At 51.3% G+C, this 18,769-nt stretch overlaps 1 protein-coding gene across 4 annotated transcripts in view; it reads right to left on the reverse strand.

Moving 5' to 3' along the window:
• MBD3 (methyl-CpG binding domain protein 3) overlaps positions 1-15,992 on the reverse strand; it is a 42,747-nt gene extending 26,755 nt beyond the window's left edge. The window contains exon 1 of one of the 4 annotated variants that reach the window (XM_067557475.1): positions 14,617-15,056. In XM_067557475.1, the coding sequence (XP_067413576.1) occupies positions 14,617-14,726 (110 nt within the window). In that variant the 5' untranslated portion in view covers positions 14,727-15,056. Of the gene's footprint in view, positions 1-14,616; positions 15,057-15,847 lie in introns of those variants that run through there. The other 3 variants (XM_067557482.1, XM_067557467.1, XM_067557490.1) reach the window with 3 other exon arrangements.
• Between the last annotated feature and the right edge of the window lie 2,777 nt (positions 15,993-18,769).

Raw genomic sequence — 18,769 nt, forward strand, 5'->3', positions numbered from 1 at the left:
CTGGCTGATACCAATGTTAGTTTCACTACCAAAAAAAAAAAAAAAAAGAGAGATCCAGGTTATTATTCCCTTTGTGGCAGGAAGAGGGGATACTGGACATCCAAGAGTACCCCTCCCTCACTCAGTCAGTCAAGATGAGCCTACTAGACCATATCCTTAAAATCTCCCTCCTGTGGAAGAGAGAGGAACCAGGGGCAGAACATGTTAACCTGTTCTACACATCAAAGGCCAAATTCAGTCCATGGGAGGCACCCAAATTACACCAGGATTGAACTTGAACATTCTGCTTCCAACTCATGACCCACTGGTTCAAGCAAAAGTATGTCAGCTTCCAAACCTCAGTTCTCAAGGGAATATTATGTTAGACCAGCATTATGATCTTCATACCATTCTTCTCTTTTTCCTCTTTGTAACACAAACAGTTTTAATAAACTTCTGATTTCAGTTTGATCACTTATCTTCATAACAAAATAATATGTAACAGTTAGGACGCAAGAAAATCAGTAGCTGGCAATCTGTAAAGGGTAACAAGTAAAAAAACCCTTTCATTTTAATTAATAGAACAAATCAAAACTTTGAAAGACACTGCATTAAAGGTGCACTTTTATATTTGATTTTATGTGATGGACAACAGCCAGGCAAGTGTGCATCCATTGGCCCAACTGCTTTCTTGTTTTTATATAAAATAAACTTATGGTTGTAATGATACTAAATAATGGGCTGGATTCTCCTCATTTACGGTGGTGTAAATCAGAAGTAAATCCATGGAAATCAATCGAGCTATAATAATGTAAAATTCTGAGAAGCAAGAACTGTTTTGAAAAGTCATTTCCATATAGCACTGAAGGGAATGGCAGACCAGAACTTCATCATCTACTCAATAGGATTTGTACCAGAATGATTCAGTCTGAGATCATGTTCTCTTTCCCTACCAAGTATAAGATGAATTAATATCTTGTGGAACAGAACCCCACACTTCCATATCTGCAGGGGTTCCCAACACAGGAGTCATGACCCAGCCTCCTTACTTTTGTGGAGCAATGTGACCCAGTTGTCCATTTAAATCAAGACCACCTTTTGGAATTCCAGATCTCTGAAAGTCCTGCACGTGAACATGAACACTCATCTTCAGAACATTTATTTGCACCTACTGTTCATGGAGACACCAACCTTTGTGGGTATGGAGTCCCTCGCCATAAGCTTCCCATCCCAAGATAGCAGCCATGAACACACATCTATCAGATGGGCAAGAAGTTTGGAAATTCACTTCTAACTGCATGCTGCCAGTATATCCAGAGATCATCCATTACCCAATATAATGCAAGATCTCTTGGGATGCTTTTTTCCAATGAGTCAGCATTTTGCAAATAACCGGATATTTTAAGCCAGGCATGCCAACGAACGGTAACTGCAGTTGCTATCATCTGTAATACAGCACATGAAAAGTCATGCTGCCCAGAGGAAATGAACTGACTGGACTAATTTGCAATTGATGACAGTTTGCCCATATTTAAAAAAAGTCTGCTACGAGAACTTGGTAATTCTCAATCACAAAGCTACCTACCTACCTTAGGGTATTTTTAAATAGCATAGCATATAAGTGCTATAATTTCAGGTGACTAGGTCTAACAACCTTATTTTTGGAAAAAATTAAGAATCCTTGTATTTAGGAGAGGACTTAGTTTGTCTGACTTATACTTGTTGGATGCTACAGGACTCATACAACCACTTGAAATAGATGGAGCAAGTTATCTGCTTTTTTAACTCTAGAAAAAACAGATGATTTAAAACACGTCTTAAGAAGGTTTAAAAAAAATCACACAACGTTACATTTTTGTGTCTTAACTGTAAGCTATCAAAAAGGTCTGTCCCCCGTTCCCCCCTTTTTTTTTGTTGCTAATTTGAGATTTTAAATTAACAGAATTTGGGATCTCCCAGATTTCTACTAAATGGTTAAGCATCTCTTGAAAATCTGTACTCATCAGGAGCAAATGATATAGGAGTCAAGCAATGCAGGAATGAAATGATCTCTAAGCAGTGCCATCTTCACATTGATAAACAGAAAGTGTCTTTCCAGTATCATCCTCTCAAGGGTCTTCTTTCAGGGCAATCAAAATAGAAAAGCCTCTTCTCGGTGAAGAAATTAGCTCCCTTGCACCTTTTAAGAGAGAAGGATCTGAAGAAATAAATCTATGCAGAGAACCTCAGTCACACAACTATCAGGAGCAGCAGCAACCGAACAACTAATCAAAGATCAGACAAGGGGTCCCCAAACTGCAGGGGGTGCAGACGAACCTTCAGAGGGCGCAGCAGGGCTCGGGCCAGCCCACACAGGGACAGAAAGGAAGCTCCAGCCAGCCCTGTTCTGCCCCTATCTTTACTCCAGCCCCAGCCTAGGCTCCCTGCCGTGGGCCTAGTCTCCCAGCCCCGGGCCCCATGGCAACTGCTCCAGCCGCTACCCCAGCCTCAGATCATGGCCCCCAATTGCAGTTTTGGCCCTGACTATAGCTCCTGGGAGGAGGCGCAGACCAGGTAAGGAGGGGCACAACCCCAAAAGCTAGGGGTCATATACTCCAGAAAAGGCGATGAGTAAAAGGGAACCCACAGAAATACAGAGAACCAGAAGGGATAAACAGATCTACTCCCTGAAAATCCTGGAGAGGTAGGGCCAACGTAAGTGAGAAAGCCAATATGAGCAGTCTATAAAGTCTGGCAAAAGACTCATGAAAACAAGAATACAAAAGGAGTCCTTTGTCCAAATGCAGACAGAACAAGGCTGACCCTAAAGGCTCTTGGAACAGAGTCTCTGCTGCCCTAAATGAAGTCAAAATGCGTAACTTTCAATCTGTGGAGAATCTCCAGCAGGGGAAGCAGAGCCATTCCCCCCATGGATCCAAAAGCTCTCAGTTGTCAGATGCAAAGCAAGAGAACAATAGAGATCATGTCAAAAGAGTGAACATCCCTTCTGGTGTTGGGCACAGGCAGAACCAAAGAAATCTAAGTGAAATATCCGCGGGAAATGTGTCAGCCACCCTGAATTCCTCTCCCTATGTCTCTCATGGATTTTAGAGTCTGACTGATGGGATTGAAAAGAATAAGCCTGCCTTTTTTTTTTCCCCCTGCCTGACAGCCTCCAAAATAAACATGGAAGATTCAGTATAACCTCTGCTTTTATCAGAACTCCCAGAAGTAGGGGCAAGTGTTCACAGGCTTAAGATTCAAAGATATCACAAATCTTACAGAAGGACCAGTTTGAACCCAAAGGCTCAGATCCAGTGATCTTGCTTACAGGCACATTGACATCTCTAGGAGGGAGTTTCAGCTTATTTTCTTGATTTCAACATGTTTGAAGAGTAAAGGTTGAGTATGTCTGAAAAAGTAATCTTCTCATCTTAAAAAGGGGTGGTCCATAACAGATCTCAGTACTGGAAATCCTATTCTTTTTGAAAGCAGACCTTGTGCCTGCACCAGCCATAATGAAGCTTCACAGTCTCTCTCATCTGCACTTTTAGCTGGGGCACTAATGTGAGGCAGCCTGCGACTCGAACCTGCCACTCTATAGGAAGTCAGAGTCTCATTTGGTGTTATCCATCAGAAGCTACTGCTAGAGAGATTAAGACATGGGAGGAACAAAAATACCAAAGTTAGCCAGATAGTTGACTAGCTGCATGTATCATGGGGCTGGCTGAGGCTCCAAGAGCCAAGTATGCACCAGATGTATTGCACGATATTCTGTGCCAAAGACACAATAACTAGTACCAGTTCTAACTAAGTAGAAATCTGAAAAGTGAAGCAATCCCTGCTCACAACTGAAAGTAGCCTACAAAAGCATCCTACAAAAACAGTTCTAAAGATGCCTCCCTGCCAAATTCCCAGAGAGGTGAAGATATTGAGCTTGATCCAAAGTGCTAAGAAAAAAGGCATCGAAGTGCAGAATAAAACTATTTTATTCTGACTATATGCTTTAAAAACAATAAAAGGATACTGTACCTAGTGTTTTGCTTGAAGAGCACTGACCGATCACAGCCAGAGCTGTAACTGTTGGAAGCCAATGAGAAGTTCATTCACTAACCACAATCAGAAAGGAACTGGTGGAGTGGGGCCTCAGAGATTCTTGTGGCTGGTGCATGCTCAATAGGACACAGCCCTGAGACAGCCTACAGGTACCTCAGAGGGTCAAAAAAACCTAAGAGCTAGTGGAGATTTCCACTTGACTTGCTCTGGAGACATGAGACTCAGGAGTAATAATCATGTGGTTTTTTTTCTTTACAGATTCCATAAACAACTCGTCTTCACAAAGCAGCCCCAAAAAGGCATAGGTTTTCCCCTCCCCCTTTGCAGGTCACCAAAAGTTGCAGGATTCTCCAAGCATTGTTTTTTAAATCAAATCTGAAGCATCCCAAACAAAGGTGCAACAATTATACACATTTTGATTGTAAAATTTTAGAAGCTTGGAAATATCTCTTGCTGAAAAAGTTACAGTATCAGCAAGTAACTTGCTGTATTCATGTGATAATTAACTTGTAGAGGGGCTCCTCTGTACTTTACCAACTACTAAAAAGAAAGGAAGTGCAAAGGGACAAATGATTTTTTATGCTTGTCTATCAAAAGGTATATCACATTATCTGCTTCCATGGCTTGCCTCAGCACTAACAAAACAGAAAAAGGGCAGTATTTTTCCAAAAACAAAGTCTCATTTGCTATTCACAGACTTTCTGGGTGCAGATTACAATGAATGCATCACAGCCTATTCAACAGTCAGCAACTGCCAGGTGCCTGCTCTATACGTGCAGCTCACTCTTTGTTTCGGCCTCATTACATTCTTAAGAAGAGAACTGACTGCAAGCTCATTCCCATTCCCTTCCACCACCCCTATTAAGCAAGTTTCCTTCCCTCCTTCTCCTCCCATTAAGCATATACTAGAGATTCAGAGAACTTGACTGAAATGCAAAGGACAAAGGGAAAAAAAAAAACCAAAAACCAATCTTGCTTGCTTTCTAAGGAAATGGGAGACAGGAACCTGGATGCAAATGATCAGATGTATTTGCCTAATGACTCACTCCGTGCCACCTGAGAAGCATGAAAGCCACAAAAATGATTTTTTGCCCCCACACATTTGTTACAATACGCGTCTTTCCTCCTCATATGCTAGTTGCATTACAACTTGTCATCCTCAGGCTGTGCATTCAAGTTCTTTAGTATTTACAGTCTAAGTCATTATCTCTTACAGCAGGTAGTCTGTGAGCACTAAGTCTGAACACTCAGCTCACTATAACAGGTGTTGTATGCCCCTCATGACACACCTCTGGCACATTCTTCCCTAGTAGTAGGCATCACTCTTGCTAGCTAGCATGGCTGCTCGGTACTCCCCTATCTCTCTGCCTTCCAGCACACCAACTCTGAAGGTGTATTTTATTTGGTAAGACACGACTCACAAGCTGCAGTGGGTACTGGGTAACCCCTGTTCTCCAGCTTCCCCCATTCCTAATGACATTTGTCTATAGTTATAAATATTATCACGGGCTACAGAGACGCTGGGTACAATGGCTATGTACCCTGCACCTGCCTCTTCCACAATCCCCTTCTCTAACTGCATACCACCAGTTCACTACAGTGAATATCCACACCCCCTCATGGATTTAAAGACACATTCGCCCATGGACATTTCTCTTCTGCTCAGTGCAGTGGTGCCCCTACATGCCCAAGCTCCTACACACACATTATCCTATAGTAAACTGTAATGTAACTGAAATGCACATCACTCTTGCCAACAGCTCCATACAGAGGGTCCTCCCTCCTCCTTACAGTAGTAGGCCTCATTCTGACTAATGACTTCATGTAGCTTGAACTCCCTGCACTCAAATAAGCTATGGGCATATTCACTTTTAGCAAGGCTTTAACAAGTTACCATACATCCATTATCCTACAGATAAATAAAAAACACAAGGAGCAGATCTGTAGTAGGGTAGTGAACTAAAGAAGCAGAGTCCACTTTTATAAGAGCTCTTGTGAGGCCTATTTATGGTGAAAAAACTGGATAGCATAGTGGCTTTATAAGAGCCTCACCTTGGAAGCTCAGGGCTACCAGAGGTTTTGCCTAGAGAGGTACCTTTTCCCAGAAAATTTTTACCAAAAACATATTCCCCCCACAGAATTTTAAACTGTCTTTTTTAATATTTGTTTATTTATAGGAATGTTAGTTGGGGACTGTGGAGGCAAGAAACTCACAAGGAAATGAATATTATGAGATTGAGAGATGCGTAGTTGTTTAAGGAATGCCTTCTAGACAAAACTCCTACAAAGGAAATGTTTCTGGGGAACTCTCTGGTGAAAAAATTGTAACTCTCTTTCTAGACTCAAAAGTGAGACTTTTATAATTGCAGGCAGATCCTGAAGCCATCTGCAGGTGAATCATTCTCCCTCCCAATATTACTCTGCTCCAATTCTGTCCAAAAAGAACTCTTAAAAAAGTGGACACAGCTGCTCCCAGTTCATCTAGTTCCAAAGTCACTACTCTTGTCACAAGCCACATGCTGTTGAGAAACCCAGCTCCCATCCAACCAGCTGCTGAGAGTGGGAGGTTGCTGCTAGGATTTTCAATCCATGAACCATGCTTAAGGGACAGCCTAATTTCCAACCAGCCTTTGACTATTAATGTCAAACACCAAGCTGACCCTGGGCAGTGTAATGCATTTATTTGTCTGATGCCGCTCCCATTGCCCAGACACATTCACCTTCTGCAGAAGGCAAACTTTTACATTAAGAGTTAATTTCTAGCTCTTGTGATTACAAAGAAAATCTTCCAAACAAACCGACATGGTACAATCCTCTTATCTTGAAGAAAACTTCAGAAAAATGCTAACTGCCAGCGCCATTCAATTCATGTGGATGTTAATTCTTGAGCCTAATGATGGCACATCCAAACTTTTGGTGCACAACTGAGTATCTAACTGTGGTGAACAATTACTGCAGCTGTGCATATACAACATGTAACTGAACACACAAATGGCTCCATTCCATGTAGGTGAGTGCGCGCCCCGTGCACGAGCCTGCGGAAAACTTTTCTGCCCTAGCAACCCAGCGGTCGGTCTCGGCGCCCCCTGGAGTGGCGCGCGTATAGCGCGGTATATAGGGCGCCACCGACCGCGCGGGTCCCCAGTCCCTTCTTTCTGCCGACTCCGACAGCGGGGACGGAGGGTGGGTTTGGAATGGATATGAGCAACACATCTCGAAGAACAACAGTTACTGGTAAGTAACCCTGTTTTCTCTCTTCGAGAGTTGCTCATATGCATTCCATGTAGGTGATTACATAGCCATACCTTCGGCGGTGGGAAGGAGTCAGTGGCGTGAAGCCCTTCTCAGCACGGCTCTGCCGACTGCTGCATCCTCTCTTGCTTGTTGCACGATGGCATAGTGAGAGGTGAAGGTATGGACCGATGACCAGGTTGCAGCTCTGCAGATATCCTGTAGGGGCACTCGTTCCAGAAAAGCCGCCGAGGTGGCTTGGGCCCTGGTGGAGTGCGCTGTAATCGGTCCTGGAAGTGGTACCTTCGCCATCTCATAACAGGTGCGGATGCAGGTGGTGATCCAGGAGGAGATGCACTGGGTGGAGACAGGTGAGCCTTTCATGCGGTCCGCCACTGCGACGAAGAGCTGCGTGGACTTCCGGAACGGCTTGGTCCGGTCTATGTAGAAGGCTAAGGCTCGCCTGACATCCAGTGAGTGCCATCTTCGCTCCTCCTCCGATCCGTGCGGTTTGGGAAAGAACACGGGGAGGAAAATATCCTGATTATAATGAAACTGGGACACCACCTTAGGTAGGAAGGCCGGGTGGGGTCTCAGTCGTACTTTATCTTTGAAAAATACTGTGTAAGGAGGGTCTGAGGTTAGGGCTCTTAGCTCGGAGACCCTCCTAGCCGATGTAATGGCTACGAGGAAGGCTACCTTCCATGATAGGACTAGAAGAGGGCATGTAGCCATAGGCTCAAAGGGGGGACCTGTGAGGATAGTGAGAACTAGGTTTAAGTCCCAGAGAGGCAAGGGGTCACGAACTTGCGGGAACAGCCTCTCTATTCCCTTGAGAAACCTGATGGACATCGGGTGGGAGAATATAGACCTCCCCTCCACTGGGCAATGGAAGGCCGAGATGGCCGCCAGATGCACCCTTAGGGAGGCCAGGGCAAGGCCCTGCATCTTTAAATGTAGGAGGTAGTCCAAGATGGCCTGGATAGTTGAGTCCAAAGGCACGATGCCCTGTGACTGCGCCCAGTAGGTGAAGCGTTTCCACTTTGCCCGGTATACCACCTGGGTTGAAGGTTTCCTGCTCCCCAGCAGGACGTTTTGGACTTGTGCAGAACAAGCCCTCTCGCCTTCCGTTAGCCATGGAGCCTCCACGCCGTCAGGTGGAGGGAGTCCAGGTCCGGGTGGAGCAGGCGACCCTGCTCCTGGGATAGGAGATCGTATCGTCTCGGGAGCGGGATCGGCGTGGCAATGGAGAGGTCGAGCAGCATACTGTACCAGTGCTGTCTCGGCCATGCCGGTGCGATCAGGATGATGTTCGCTCTGTCCCTCTTGACTTTCAAGAGCACCTTGGGGAGCAGTGGGGTCGGTGGAAACGCGTAGAGAAGTGGGCCCGACCAGTCTATCAGGAACGCGTCCGAAATGGAGTTCTGTTCTCGCCCGCGCAGGGAGCAGAATAGTGGGCATTTCGCGTTCTGTAGCGTGGCAAAGAGGTCCAGATGGGGAACTCCCCACTTGCGGAAGAGAAACGCTGTAACCTCCCCATGAAGTGACCATTCGTGGCGGGGAAAGAACGATCTGCTGAGGCGGTCTGCCTCGTCGTTCCTCACCCCTGGGAGGTGAGATGCCACCAAGTGAAAGTCGTTTCTCACCGCGAGGTCCCATAGCTGTAGCGCCTCGCGACACAGGGTCGAGGAGCGCGCTCCGCCTTGTCTGTTGATGTAAAACATCGTGGCGGTGTTGTCCGTAAGGACTTGTATCACCCGCCCCCTGAGAAAGCGGAGAAAAACCCTGCAAGCGAGAAGGACTGCTCGGAGTTCTCGAATGTTTATATGGAGCAGTCTGTCTTGCATCGACCACTGACCTTGGGTACTCAGGTTGTGTGTAATGTGCGCCCCCCACCCGACATCGGAGGCATCTGTGATTAGAGTTACGGAGGGAACCAGGTCCGCGAAGGGGACTCCTTCCATTACTTGTCTCTGGTCCGTCCACCAGCTCAGGGACGCTAAGACCTGGGGTGGGACGGTGACTACCCTGCCCAAAGAGTGTCTGGCTGGGGCATATACTGATGCTAACCAGCCCTGCAGAGGCCTGAGTCTGAGGCGAGCCAGCCTGACCACGTATGTGCATGCCGCCATGTGTCCCAACAGCTGCAGGCAGCGCCTGGCTGTTGTTGTGGGAAATGTCTGTAGCTCGAGGATGATAGCCGTCATGGCTTGGAAACGAGGTAGTGGAAGGAAGGCCCTGGCCTGTACTGCGTCTAGCGTGGCCCCAATAAATTCTATGCGCTGTACTGGGGTCAGTGTGGATTTCTGCTCGTTTATGAGCAGCCCCAGTCTGTTGCATGTCGCGCACGTTAGGGCTAAACTGTTTGTTACATGGAGTCTGGATCTTCCCCGAAGTAACCAATCGTCCAAGTAGGGGAAGATCTGGACCCCGTTGCGCCTCAGGTAGGCCGCCACCACCGCTATACACTTGGTGAAGACCCTGGGCGCTGAAGAAAGGCCAAAGGGTAGGGCTGTAAACTGGTAGTGGCCACCAGCTACCATGAACCGTAGGAAACGCCTGTGGCCAGGGAGGATAGACACATGGAAATATGCGTCTTTCAAGTCGAGAGCGGCATACCAATCCCCAGGATCCAGTGTGGGAATGATGGAGGCTAGGGAGACCATGTGGAACTTGAGCCGCCTGATGAATCTGTTGAGGCGGCGGAGGTCCAGAATGGGCCGGAGGCCCCCCTTTGCCTTGGGAATGAGAAAATACCGGGAATAAAACCCCCTGCCCCTTTCCATAGGTGGGACTTCCTCTACTGCCCCTAGGCGGAGCAGGGAGCGGACCTCCTGAAGGAGGAGTTGCTCGTGAGAGGGGTCCCTGAAGAGGGACGGGGTAGGGGGAGAGTCCGGTGGGAAGGCCGAGAGCTGTAAGGCGTAACCCCTCCGCACCACACTTAACACCCAGCGGTCCGAGGTTATGCCCCGCCACTCTCGGAGGAAGGGGCGAAGCCTGTGTTTGAAGGGAAGATCCTGGTCGACCACGGGGGCCGTTGGAATGGTAAAGGTGCCGCTCCCGAGCGTCTCGTCAAAAAGGGCGCTTGCCATTTTTGCGCGGCCCTGATTGGGCGCCCTTGGCTGGCCCGGAGCGGTTCCGGCGGTTGTTTTGCCGGAAACGGTCCCCGGTCCTCCTAGGTTGGGTCTGGCGGGGGGGCAGTCTAGGAGCGGCTTGCTGCTGCCTCTGGGGCTGTTGTTTGCCCTGCCGCCTCGTCGCTTGTGGTACATACAGCCCCAACGATCTCAAGGTGGCCCTAGAGTCTTTTAGGGCATGCAGTTTACTGTCTGTCTTGTCAGAGAACAGGCCTGTGCCCTCAAAGGGGAGATCTTGGATGGCCTGTTGTACCTCGTTCGAGAGGCCAGAGGACTGCAGCCAGGACGACCGGCGCATCACTATGCCGGATGCCATGGCCCGGCCTGCCGCATCGGTCGCATCACTGGCAGACTGCAGTGTAGCGCCCCCCACCGTTGACCCTTCCTGAAGCACCGTGGTAAAGTCCAGTGCAAGATCAGGAGGAAGGGCCGACGTAAACCGCTGGAGGGAAGCCCAAAGGTTCAAATTATAGCGCCCCAAAAGTGCCTGGTGATTTGCTATGCGGAGCTGAAGAGCAGCGGTCGAGTACACTTTCCTCCCAAAGAGGTCTAATTTTTTATATTCCTTGTTTTTGGGAGTATTGGCCTGGGCACCCTGCCGCTCCCTTTGATTCACGGCGTCTACTACTAACGTGCCCGGGGCTGGGTGGTTGTAAAGGTACTCGAAACCTAGCTGCGGCACATAGTATTTTCGCTCTGCAGTTTTTGACGTTGGAGCCACCGAGGCCGGGGTCTCCCAGATGGGCCTGACCAATTTCAGTACGCGGTCGTGTACTGGGAGCGCCACTCTGGACGGGCCTGCAGAGGCCGGGATACCAAAAATGGGGTCCTCCTCCTCCGAGAGTTCCTTAAGGTCTATATTAAGGTTCTCAGCCAGCCTCTTAAGGAGTTCCTGATGCGCCTTAAAATCAGGCAAGGGGGTCCTCTGATCCCTGGACGTTGTATCAGGGGGGGAAGAAGAGGAGGACTGCAACAATGGACCCGTGGAGGGCCCTTCCATAGGGTCGGAATCATACTCCGACGACTGTTCTTCCGCTTGCGGGCGCTCCTCCTGCGGTCCTCCCTGGGGTGGGGGAGGCGGCTGCGGTTTTGAGGAGGAGGGGAGTGACCCTGTCCCCTGAGTTGTCTGAGGCGGCCAAGGACCCCAATAAGGCCACTGCCAAGGGCCTTGCCCCCATGTCGGTACCGGCCCCGGTACCGGGTAAGGTGGCATGGGTGGGCGAGCCGGGCTCGGAGATCTCCGGCTCCTTTTGCGTTGCCCCTTAGATGGAGAGGGGCTACGCGCTGAAGGGGAGCGGTGGTGGTGCTTGCTGCGTCGGGGAGACGGAGAGTTGCTGGAGGAAGAGGAGTACCTCCGGGATTTATATCGGCGTTTGCCGGTGTGGCCCCTAGGGCTTCTCGAGCGCCGTCTCTCCGTAGCAAGATGCGGTACCGGCGAGATGTCCGGTGCCGAGGCGCCCGGTGCCGGGGCTCGCTTAGGGCTACGGGAGCGAGACCGGGAGACGTCCCGGTGCCAATGACGGTGCACCGGGCTACGAGAGAAGGGCCTTTGATGGTACCGCCCTTCCCTCGGTACCGAGGCGTCGGAACGCCGTTGGTGCGGCGCATCCTTTCTCGGTGCCGGAGGATGCGTCGGAGAGTAAGTTGGCGACCTCGATCTATCTCGGTACCGTATAATGTCTTTCGGTACCGGGGATCGGGAACGATGGTAGTGCCCTGATGCCTTGGAGCGTACCGGGCTAGCTGATGCGTGTCGGTACCGCTCTCGTACCTTCGGTGCCGAAGGGCGATGCGGGCTCGAAGTAGGGGCCTCGCGTGATGAACGGCGGGACGGGCTCGGGGTTCGGGAGCGCAAAGGGGCCCTGAGTGGTGGGGTGTCCCGTTGCCTCTCTCCGCGCATTGCCGGGGATCGAGACCGGTGCCGTGTACGGGGCCCCGGGATCCGCACCGGACTACATTCAGGTGATCGAGGACGATCCGCAGTATTTGTCGGCACCGGAGCCGGTGAAGGGCGGTGCCGAGAGCCCGAGGACGAACAGGAGCGGTGTCGTGGCTCTGACGTCCTGGTCTTTTCCCGCCGTGTTGAGCGGTGCCGGGGCTCCGCGGAGCTCTCCCGGGAACCTCCAGAGCACCCACGGTGCCGTGCCTTGGAGGAGCTCGACGACACACGGTCGGAGCTGGGGGGGGAGGATGTTGCTCTCCCTCTCCCCGACCGTCTGGGGGAGACACCGAGTCCTGTCTCGACCTCCCACCGGAGTAGCCCAGCGCGGGCTTACCCCGAGACGCTGTCCCCGATGCCCTCGGCCGAGGGGGGGACGGAGGCGTGGGCAAGGCCATGAGGGCTCGTGCCGCGGTGAACGCCTCGGGCGTCGACGGCCCTTGCAGAGGCGCTCCCCCACCCCCCGGGGTCGGGGGAGGCTCTCTACGAGGAGATGCCGGTGCCGGGACGATTTCAACGGCACGTGGCTGGGGCATCTCCTGCATCACCCCCTGCTGTACCGGTCGCAGGGGGGAGTCCATAGATACGGCCGCCGGCCGTTTTTTCTTTTTCGGTGCCGTCTTGGGCGGTACCGATGGTGTTGCGGTCGGTGCCGGTGGTGCACTGCGCACCGACGAGACGCTCGGTGCCGCGGGAGACCTGGACGGCTCCGAGTCGGGGCGAAGTGCCGTCTCCATCAAAATCGCCCGGAGGCGAGCGTCTCTATCTTTTTGAGTGCGGGGTTTAAATGCCTTGCATATGCGGCACTTGTCCTTGCGGTGTTGTTCTCCTAGGCACCGAAGGCAGCGATCATGAGGGTCGCTGACAGAGAACACCTTCCCGCAAGCCGCACAAGATTTAAACCCGGTGGAGCCTGGCATGGCTCCTAAGGGAGCCCCTAAGGGCTAACTATTTACACTATCTTAATATCTACACTAACTATGTACTATAAAATAACAAAGAACTTATCTACAATATAATGGTTAGGTTGCTACTTGCTGAAAGGCAAGGGGCAGACGTTCCACTGACCGTCACGGGCGGAAAGAAGGAACTGGGGACCCGCGCGGTCGGTGGCGCCCTCCTAAGTCCCCGTGTATGCAGCACTAGAAAGAAGGAAAAATTCTTCTGTCAATCTAGCTACAGCCTTTTGGAGAGGAAGATTACCTATGTCGATGGGAGAACACCTCCCCATTGGAGTAGGCAGTGTCTATATACCGCGCTATACGCGCGCCACTCCAGGGGGCGCCGAGACCGACCGCTGGGTTGCTAGGGCAGAAAAGTTTTCCGCAGGCTCGTGCACGGGGCGCGCACTCACCTACATGGAATGCATATGAGCAACCTAATTGTAATAGATTTCATGCTAGCAGAGCAGGTTGAGGCCTCCCCTCTGGATCTTATGGCACATTCATCTTTAGAAACAGACATCACTGAAACAGGGTAAATGCTTCCTGCCTCGCCCACCCTACCCCCATCCCCACTATAGAACCCATAAGAGGTTTGCCTACAGAAATAGATATCACTGTAACAGGGTAGGTAGCCCCTCCCCTGACACAATGGCCCACACTGCAACTACTCCTCGGCATATTCACATATAGCAACAGATACCACTCTAGCAGCATTGTCTTAAGATCTCATGTTCTTCATGCAGCAGCCACCCACATGGAACAGTTACCTACAGTGACAGACATTAATGTGGCAGGTCAGCTTCTTTTCACCTTACTGTCCCAACTTAATGGGTTCTTACAGCACATGCACCTATAGCAAGCTATTACCCATGGCCACCTGTGGCACATTCACCTAAGGTAACAGACAGCAGTGTGGAAGACGGATATTCGGGGGCTGCTCACGCAACCATACTGTTGTCTATTACTACAGGAAAATGTGCCACCTACCTAAAAAAACGTGGTAAGGTGGGTGCCCAACCCCACAGCACACTAACTTATAGTAACAGACATTGTTGGCAATGCAGATGCCTCCCATCCCATGGTCCCACCAGAGTACATTCACCTATAGTAACATATATTGGTGGAGCAGGGAGGACAGGCTCCCTGGACCTCTCAGGCCCCACAGCACATGCATCTATAGTAACAGGCATCTGACTGGGCAGGGTTCCCCCCCACCTACTGTACCTTCACCTTTAGCAAGAGACATCAGGAGAGCAGCTCCCGGACCCCGTAGCGCATTCATCTATAGTAACGCATGGCTGTGGCAGGGCGGGCGGCCCCCCGGCACCCCATGGCCCCCCCATGGCACATTCACCTATAGTAATAGACATCACTCTTGCCGGCTGACAGCCCCGACTTTCTGGTCACTTCTTCCCTTTTCCATCCCTGCGGGAGGGCTGAGCACTCCCACCTCTTCCGCTCCATCTCCGCTGGGGCTCGGCCTGCGATCGCTCCCTCCTCGCTCCGCCGTGATCACTGGCAGCAGCCGCCGCTGGCTCCTAGGCTAGTTCCACCGGCTCTTCCCGGCCGCCGCACGCTCCTCCCGCCGCGGGCAGCGACGGCGTCGGCTCTTCCCTGCTTCGGCTCCTCCCCCCGCCGCGATGGCGCCGGATCCTGGGTCCGCCCCCCGCGAGAGGTGATGGCTCTGGTGGCTGTTCCCGTCTCCCTCCCACCGCAGCGTCGCCGGCTCTTCTCTCCCATTCAGCGCCTCCCCCTCTGCCCCAGGCCGTCGCTCTTTGCTTACCTCCTCCCCCTACCTATCGAGACTTGGCTGTTCCGCTCTCTGTTCACCCCCCACACCGCTAAGCGGCGCCGCGACCCTCACTCCCCCCTCCCCAACGCGGCTGTTCCTCTCTCTTTTCACTCCCCCGCCAGCGGTGCCGCAACCCCTCACTGCTCCAGTCTCGCCTCGGCTGTTCCACTCTCCTTCACTGGTTCCCTCCCCCCGAGAATCGCTGGGGCTGCCCCCCGCCTGAGCGACGCTGGCGCACGCGGCGGCCGTTACTCCCCCTCCCCACAGTCGGCGCGCGCGGCGGCCGTTGCTCCGCCTCCTCGGCGCCAACCTGGGGAGGGGGACCAGGGGAGAGCAGACCACCCTATATCCCTCCGCCCAGAGGTGGAGACCGCGTGCAGCGCGCGGCCGGCGCGCTCAGCCAGCAGCGATATAGTCCCCTCCGGACTGAGGGGTGACCGGCGGGGAGTACCGGGGCTGGAGTGGGGCAGCGCCCGCCCCAAGGACCAGACCTCCCCCACCCCATAGCGACCCACACATCGCCCCCAACCGCACGTATGCCCCGCACAGGACCCCCGCCTCCCGCAGTGACCCATACCTCAGTCACCCCCAACCGCCATCTCCCCCGGTGACCCCCACCTCAGCCCCTCATGCCCCCCACAGGGCCCCACCTCCCTCAGTGACCGCCGCCCCCATCATCCCCAGCCCCCATCTTCCCACATAAGGCCCCCCAGTGTCCCTCCCCCACTTCAGCCCCTCCACCCAGAGCCCCCCACCCGCTGCCTCTCACCGCCCCCCATCCCCCACCCCTTACCCCACAGCCGGCTCCGGCCGCCGCTGGCCGCCTCTATGTCCCGGCAGAGTCGCCCTGGGCATCTTCCCTCCGCCTGCCCCTGGCCAGAGTGACCAGACCGACTGAGGGGCAGGGCGCGCGGCCAGAGGGCAGGGGCCCCTTCCTCCCCGGCCCCGGCCCGCCCGCTGGCGCCCCCTGCAGGCTCGGCCCCGTTCCGCTCCCTGCTCTGCTGCCCGTGCCCGCGGCGCCCCCTGCAGGCCTGGCCCTAGGCGCGCCTGCCCCACACAGCGCCCCAAAGGGCACAGAATAAGGGGCCCCAGGGAAGCAGGGCTGGTGTCTGCAGAGGCTTGGCACTGTGGGGCTGTGTCTCCAATGGACCCACAACTCTGCCCAGAGATGGGAAAAGCCGGGGGACCCGTTGCCTCTGCCCTGAGATGGGGGGTGCATCTCGCCTGGAGACCCGTCGCCTCTGCCTGGAGACGGGGGGTGCATCTCGCCCAGGGACCCGTCGCCTCTGCCCAGACAGCGGTGTGTTTTGCTCAGGGACCCATTGCCTCCATCTAGAGACAGGTAGGCATCTCACCCAGGAACCCGTCACTTCTGCCTGGAGAGAGGGGATTGTATTTCACCCGTAGACCCATCGCCTTCACCCAGAGACAATGGCACATCTCATCCACTTGGAGCAAAGAGCAGCGTTGTAGGTCCATTTAGCCCCTACTTTGGCCATCCCTGAAGTACAGTGCCTAGGAAAACAGAACCAGAAAAGGAACAGGCCTGGTCTGGTTTGCCAAGGTCTGGTCTTTTGAGGTTATTTTCTAAGAACAGGTTTGGTGGGATTTGTAGGCTGCATGTGGGACAGCCCTTGATAAGTCAGCTCCAAAAGTAGTATCAATGCATGGATCCTCACTGTCAGTGTGTGCACACGTTAGATGCACAAGCTCAGAATCTTTGGAATAGGAGCATCTATTGGGCTGTAGAGATACCCAGCCTGTGGCTTCAGGCCTTCCCAGCCCCATGATGATATGTATGCAGGTATAACCCCAAGAACACAGTCCTATTTAAACATTCATTACTTCCTCTACCTATCTCTGTAGAACAGCTGGTCTGGAGGCTTTTGGCAGTTTTAGTCATATTACTTTAAAAAAAGATACAGCTCTCTTACCGGTTTCCATTTACCTTATATGGCAAGCAGCAGGGAGATCAAGGAAGGATATGAGCAGCATATATTATGTGCAAATCCAAAGGGCAGGAAATATCCAGAGACCCAGGCATGCTGAGCTCAGGTTGTCCAGGCTAAGTGACAGGAGTTCAAAACTACTGCCTAGGCTGATAACTTCTTTATGTTCTGGGGGATAATTGATTAATATATGTATTTGTTTCTTCTTTGTGGGAGAGATTATTATCTTTAAGATCTATGAACCTTAGAACTCTGCATCTAATTAAAGTAGCATAGAGCTCTGTGTCTTCTAAAGCCATTCACTCTCTAGAGGGTTTTTTTTTTAATACAGTTTTGTATGTAGCATTGGTTTCTTCTGGTAAGTACTTATGAAATGTTTTGCTCTACAATTACAATTATTTCCAGAAAGCTTGCATGGGTGGATTGGAAGAAATGTGTAGTAACTAGAGCTGATAAAAAAATGCCAGTTCTTTTTACTGGAAATTTACAATGAAAAATATCTTCAGATTTTTGGTTAAAAAAAAAAAACCTCCCAAAACTTGAAACATTTACTGAAAAAAAAAAATTGTTGACCAAAAACCCAGAAAATTTTGACCAAAAGAAGTATTTTCTGCAAAAATATTTGTTTTGGTTGAAAAGTCATTTTTGTCCAAACATGTTTCAATAAAAATACTGTTACCAGCTCTAGCAGTAACCTCCCCATAAAGATGAATTAGGAATGGTTACCCTATCGTAACTGCAGTTCTTCAAGATGTGTTGTTCATACAGATTCCACTGTTGGTGTGCATACACCCCATGTGCTCAGGATCAGATTCTTTTTAGCTAGCAGTGTCCGTTGGGGCACTAAGGTCATGTCTGCATCATAGATGCCCTTGTTCCCCTCTCTCAAGGCCATAAAGGAGGGAGCAGGCACAACTGCCTCTCAGTTCCTTTGCCAAAACAGGAACATAGGAACAGGACTCTGCATTAGCAGGAAAGGAGAGTGGGTCATGGAATCTGTGTTGTTAACACATCATGGAGAACCACAGTTACTGTAGGGTAAGTAACTTTCTTTCTTGTCCATGTGACTGTCCAGACATATTTCACTTTTGGTGACTGACAAGCAGTAGTCTCTGCTTGGAAGTGAGAATGAAGAATCCTACTTGAAGAGTGATTGCAGGATAGCGCTACTGAAATTTGTATCCAATCCGATGGATGCAACCAATATAGTGCAGTGGTTTTCAACTTGTGGTCCAAAGGAGTACACACCTCCATTTGAAATTTTTTAGGGGTTACTGATATCATCTAGTTACTGATGTCACTACTGGGCAGAATGTACCACCCTCATCGGTGTATGGCTTCTTGACTGAGAAGGATGATCTTGCTCCTCCTTGCCTGCTGATATAGTGTATTGCTGTTGTGTTGTCTGTCAGCACCTGAATTGTTGATCCCTGAAGCAGGGATTGAGACATAGAGCCCCAAAACTGTGAAGGTGCTCTGGAAGCGTTCAGGGTATGGAATACCTCAACAGTGCCGCTGCTAAAGAGGTCATTACCCTCGAATGGGAAGTCCTGGATTGTTGCCTGGCCCTCCCCGCAGAATTGGAACCATGATGATTTCCTCACTGCAACTGTAATGGCTGTCATTCACACCACGTCAGACATGCCCAGCAGAGTGTAGAAAGATATTCTGCCAGATAGTTGGCCCTCAGCTCTAAGACCTTTCAGTTCTTCCTGGTGTTTGTCAGGTAGCTTACCCACCAATTCAAAAAAACTGTATTTTAAGAG

The sequence above is a fragment of the Emydura macquarii genome, unplaced genomic scaffold, assembly GCF_026122565.2.
Source record: "Emydura macquarii macquarii isolate MOO-44397 ecotype Brisbane River unplaced genomic scaffold, CSIRO-AGI_Emac_v2 contig_306, whole genome shotgun sequence".
NCBI lineage: Eukaryota > Metazoa > Chordata > Testudines > Chelidae > Emydura > Emydura macquarii.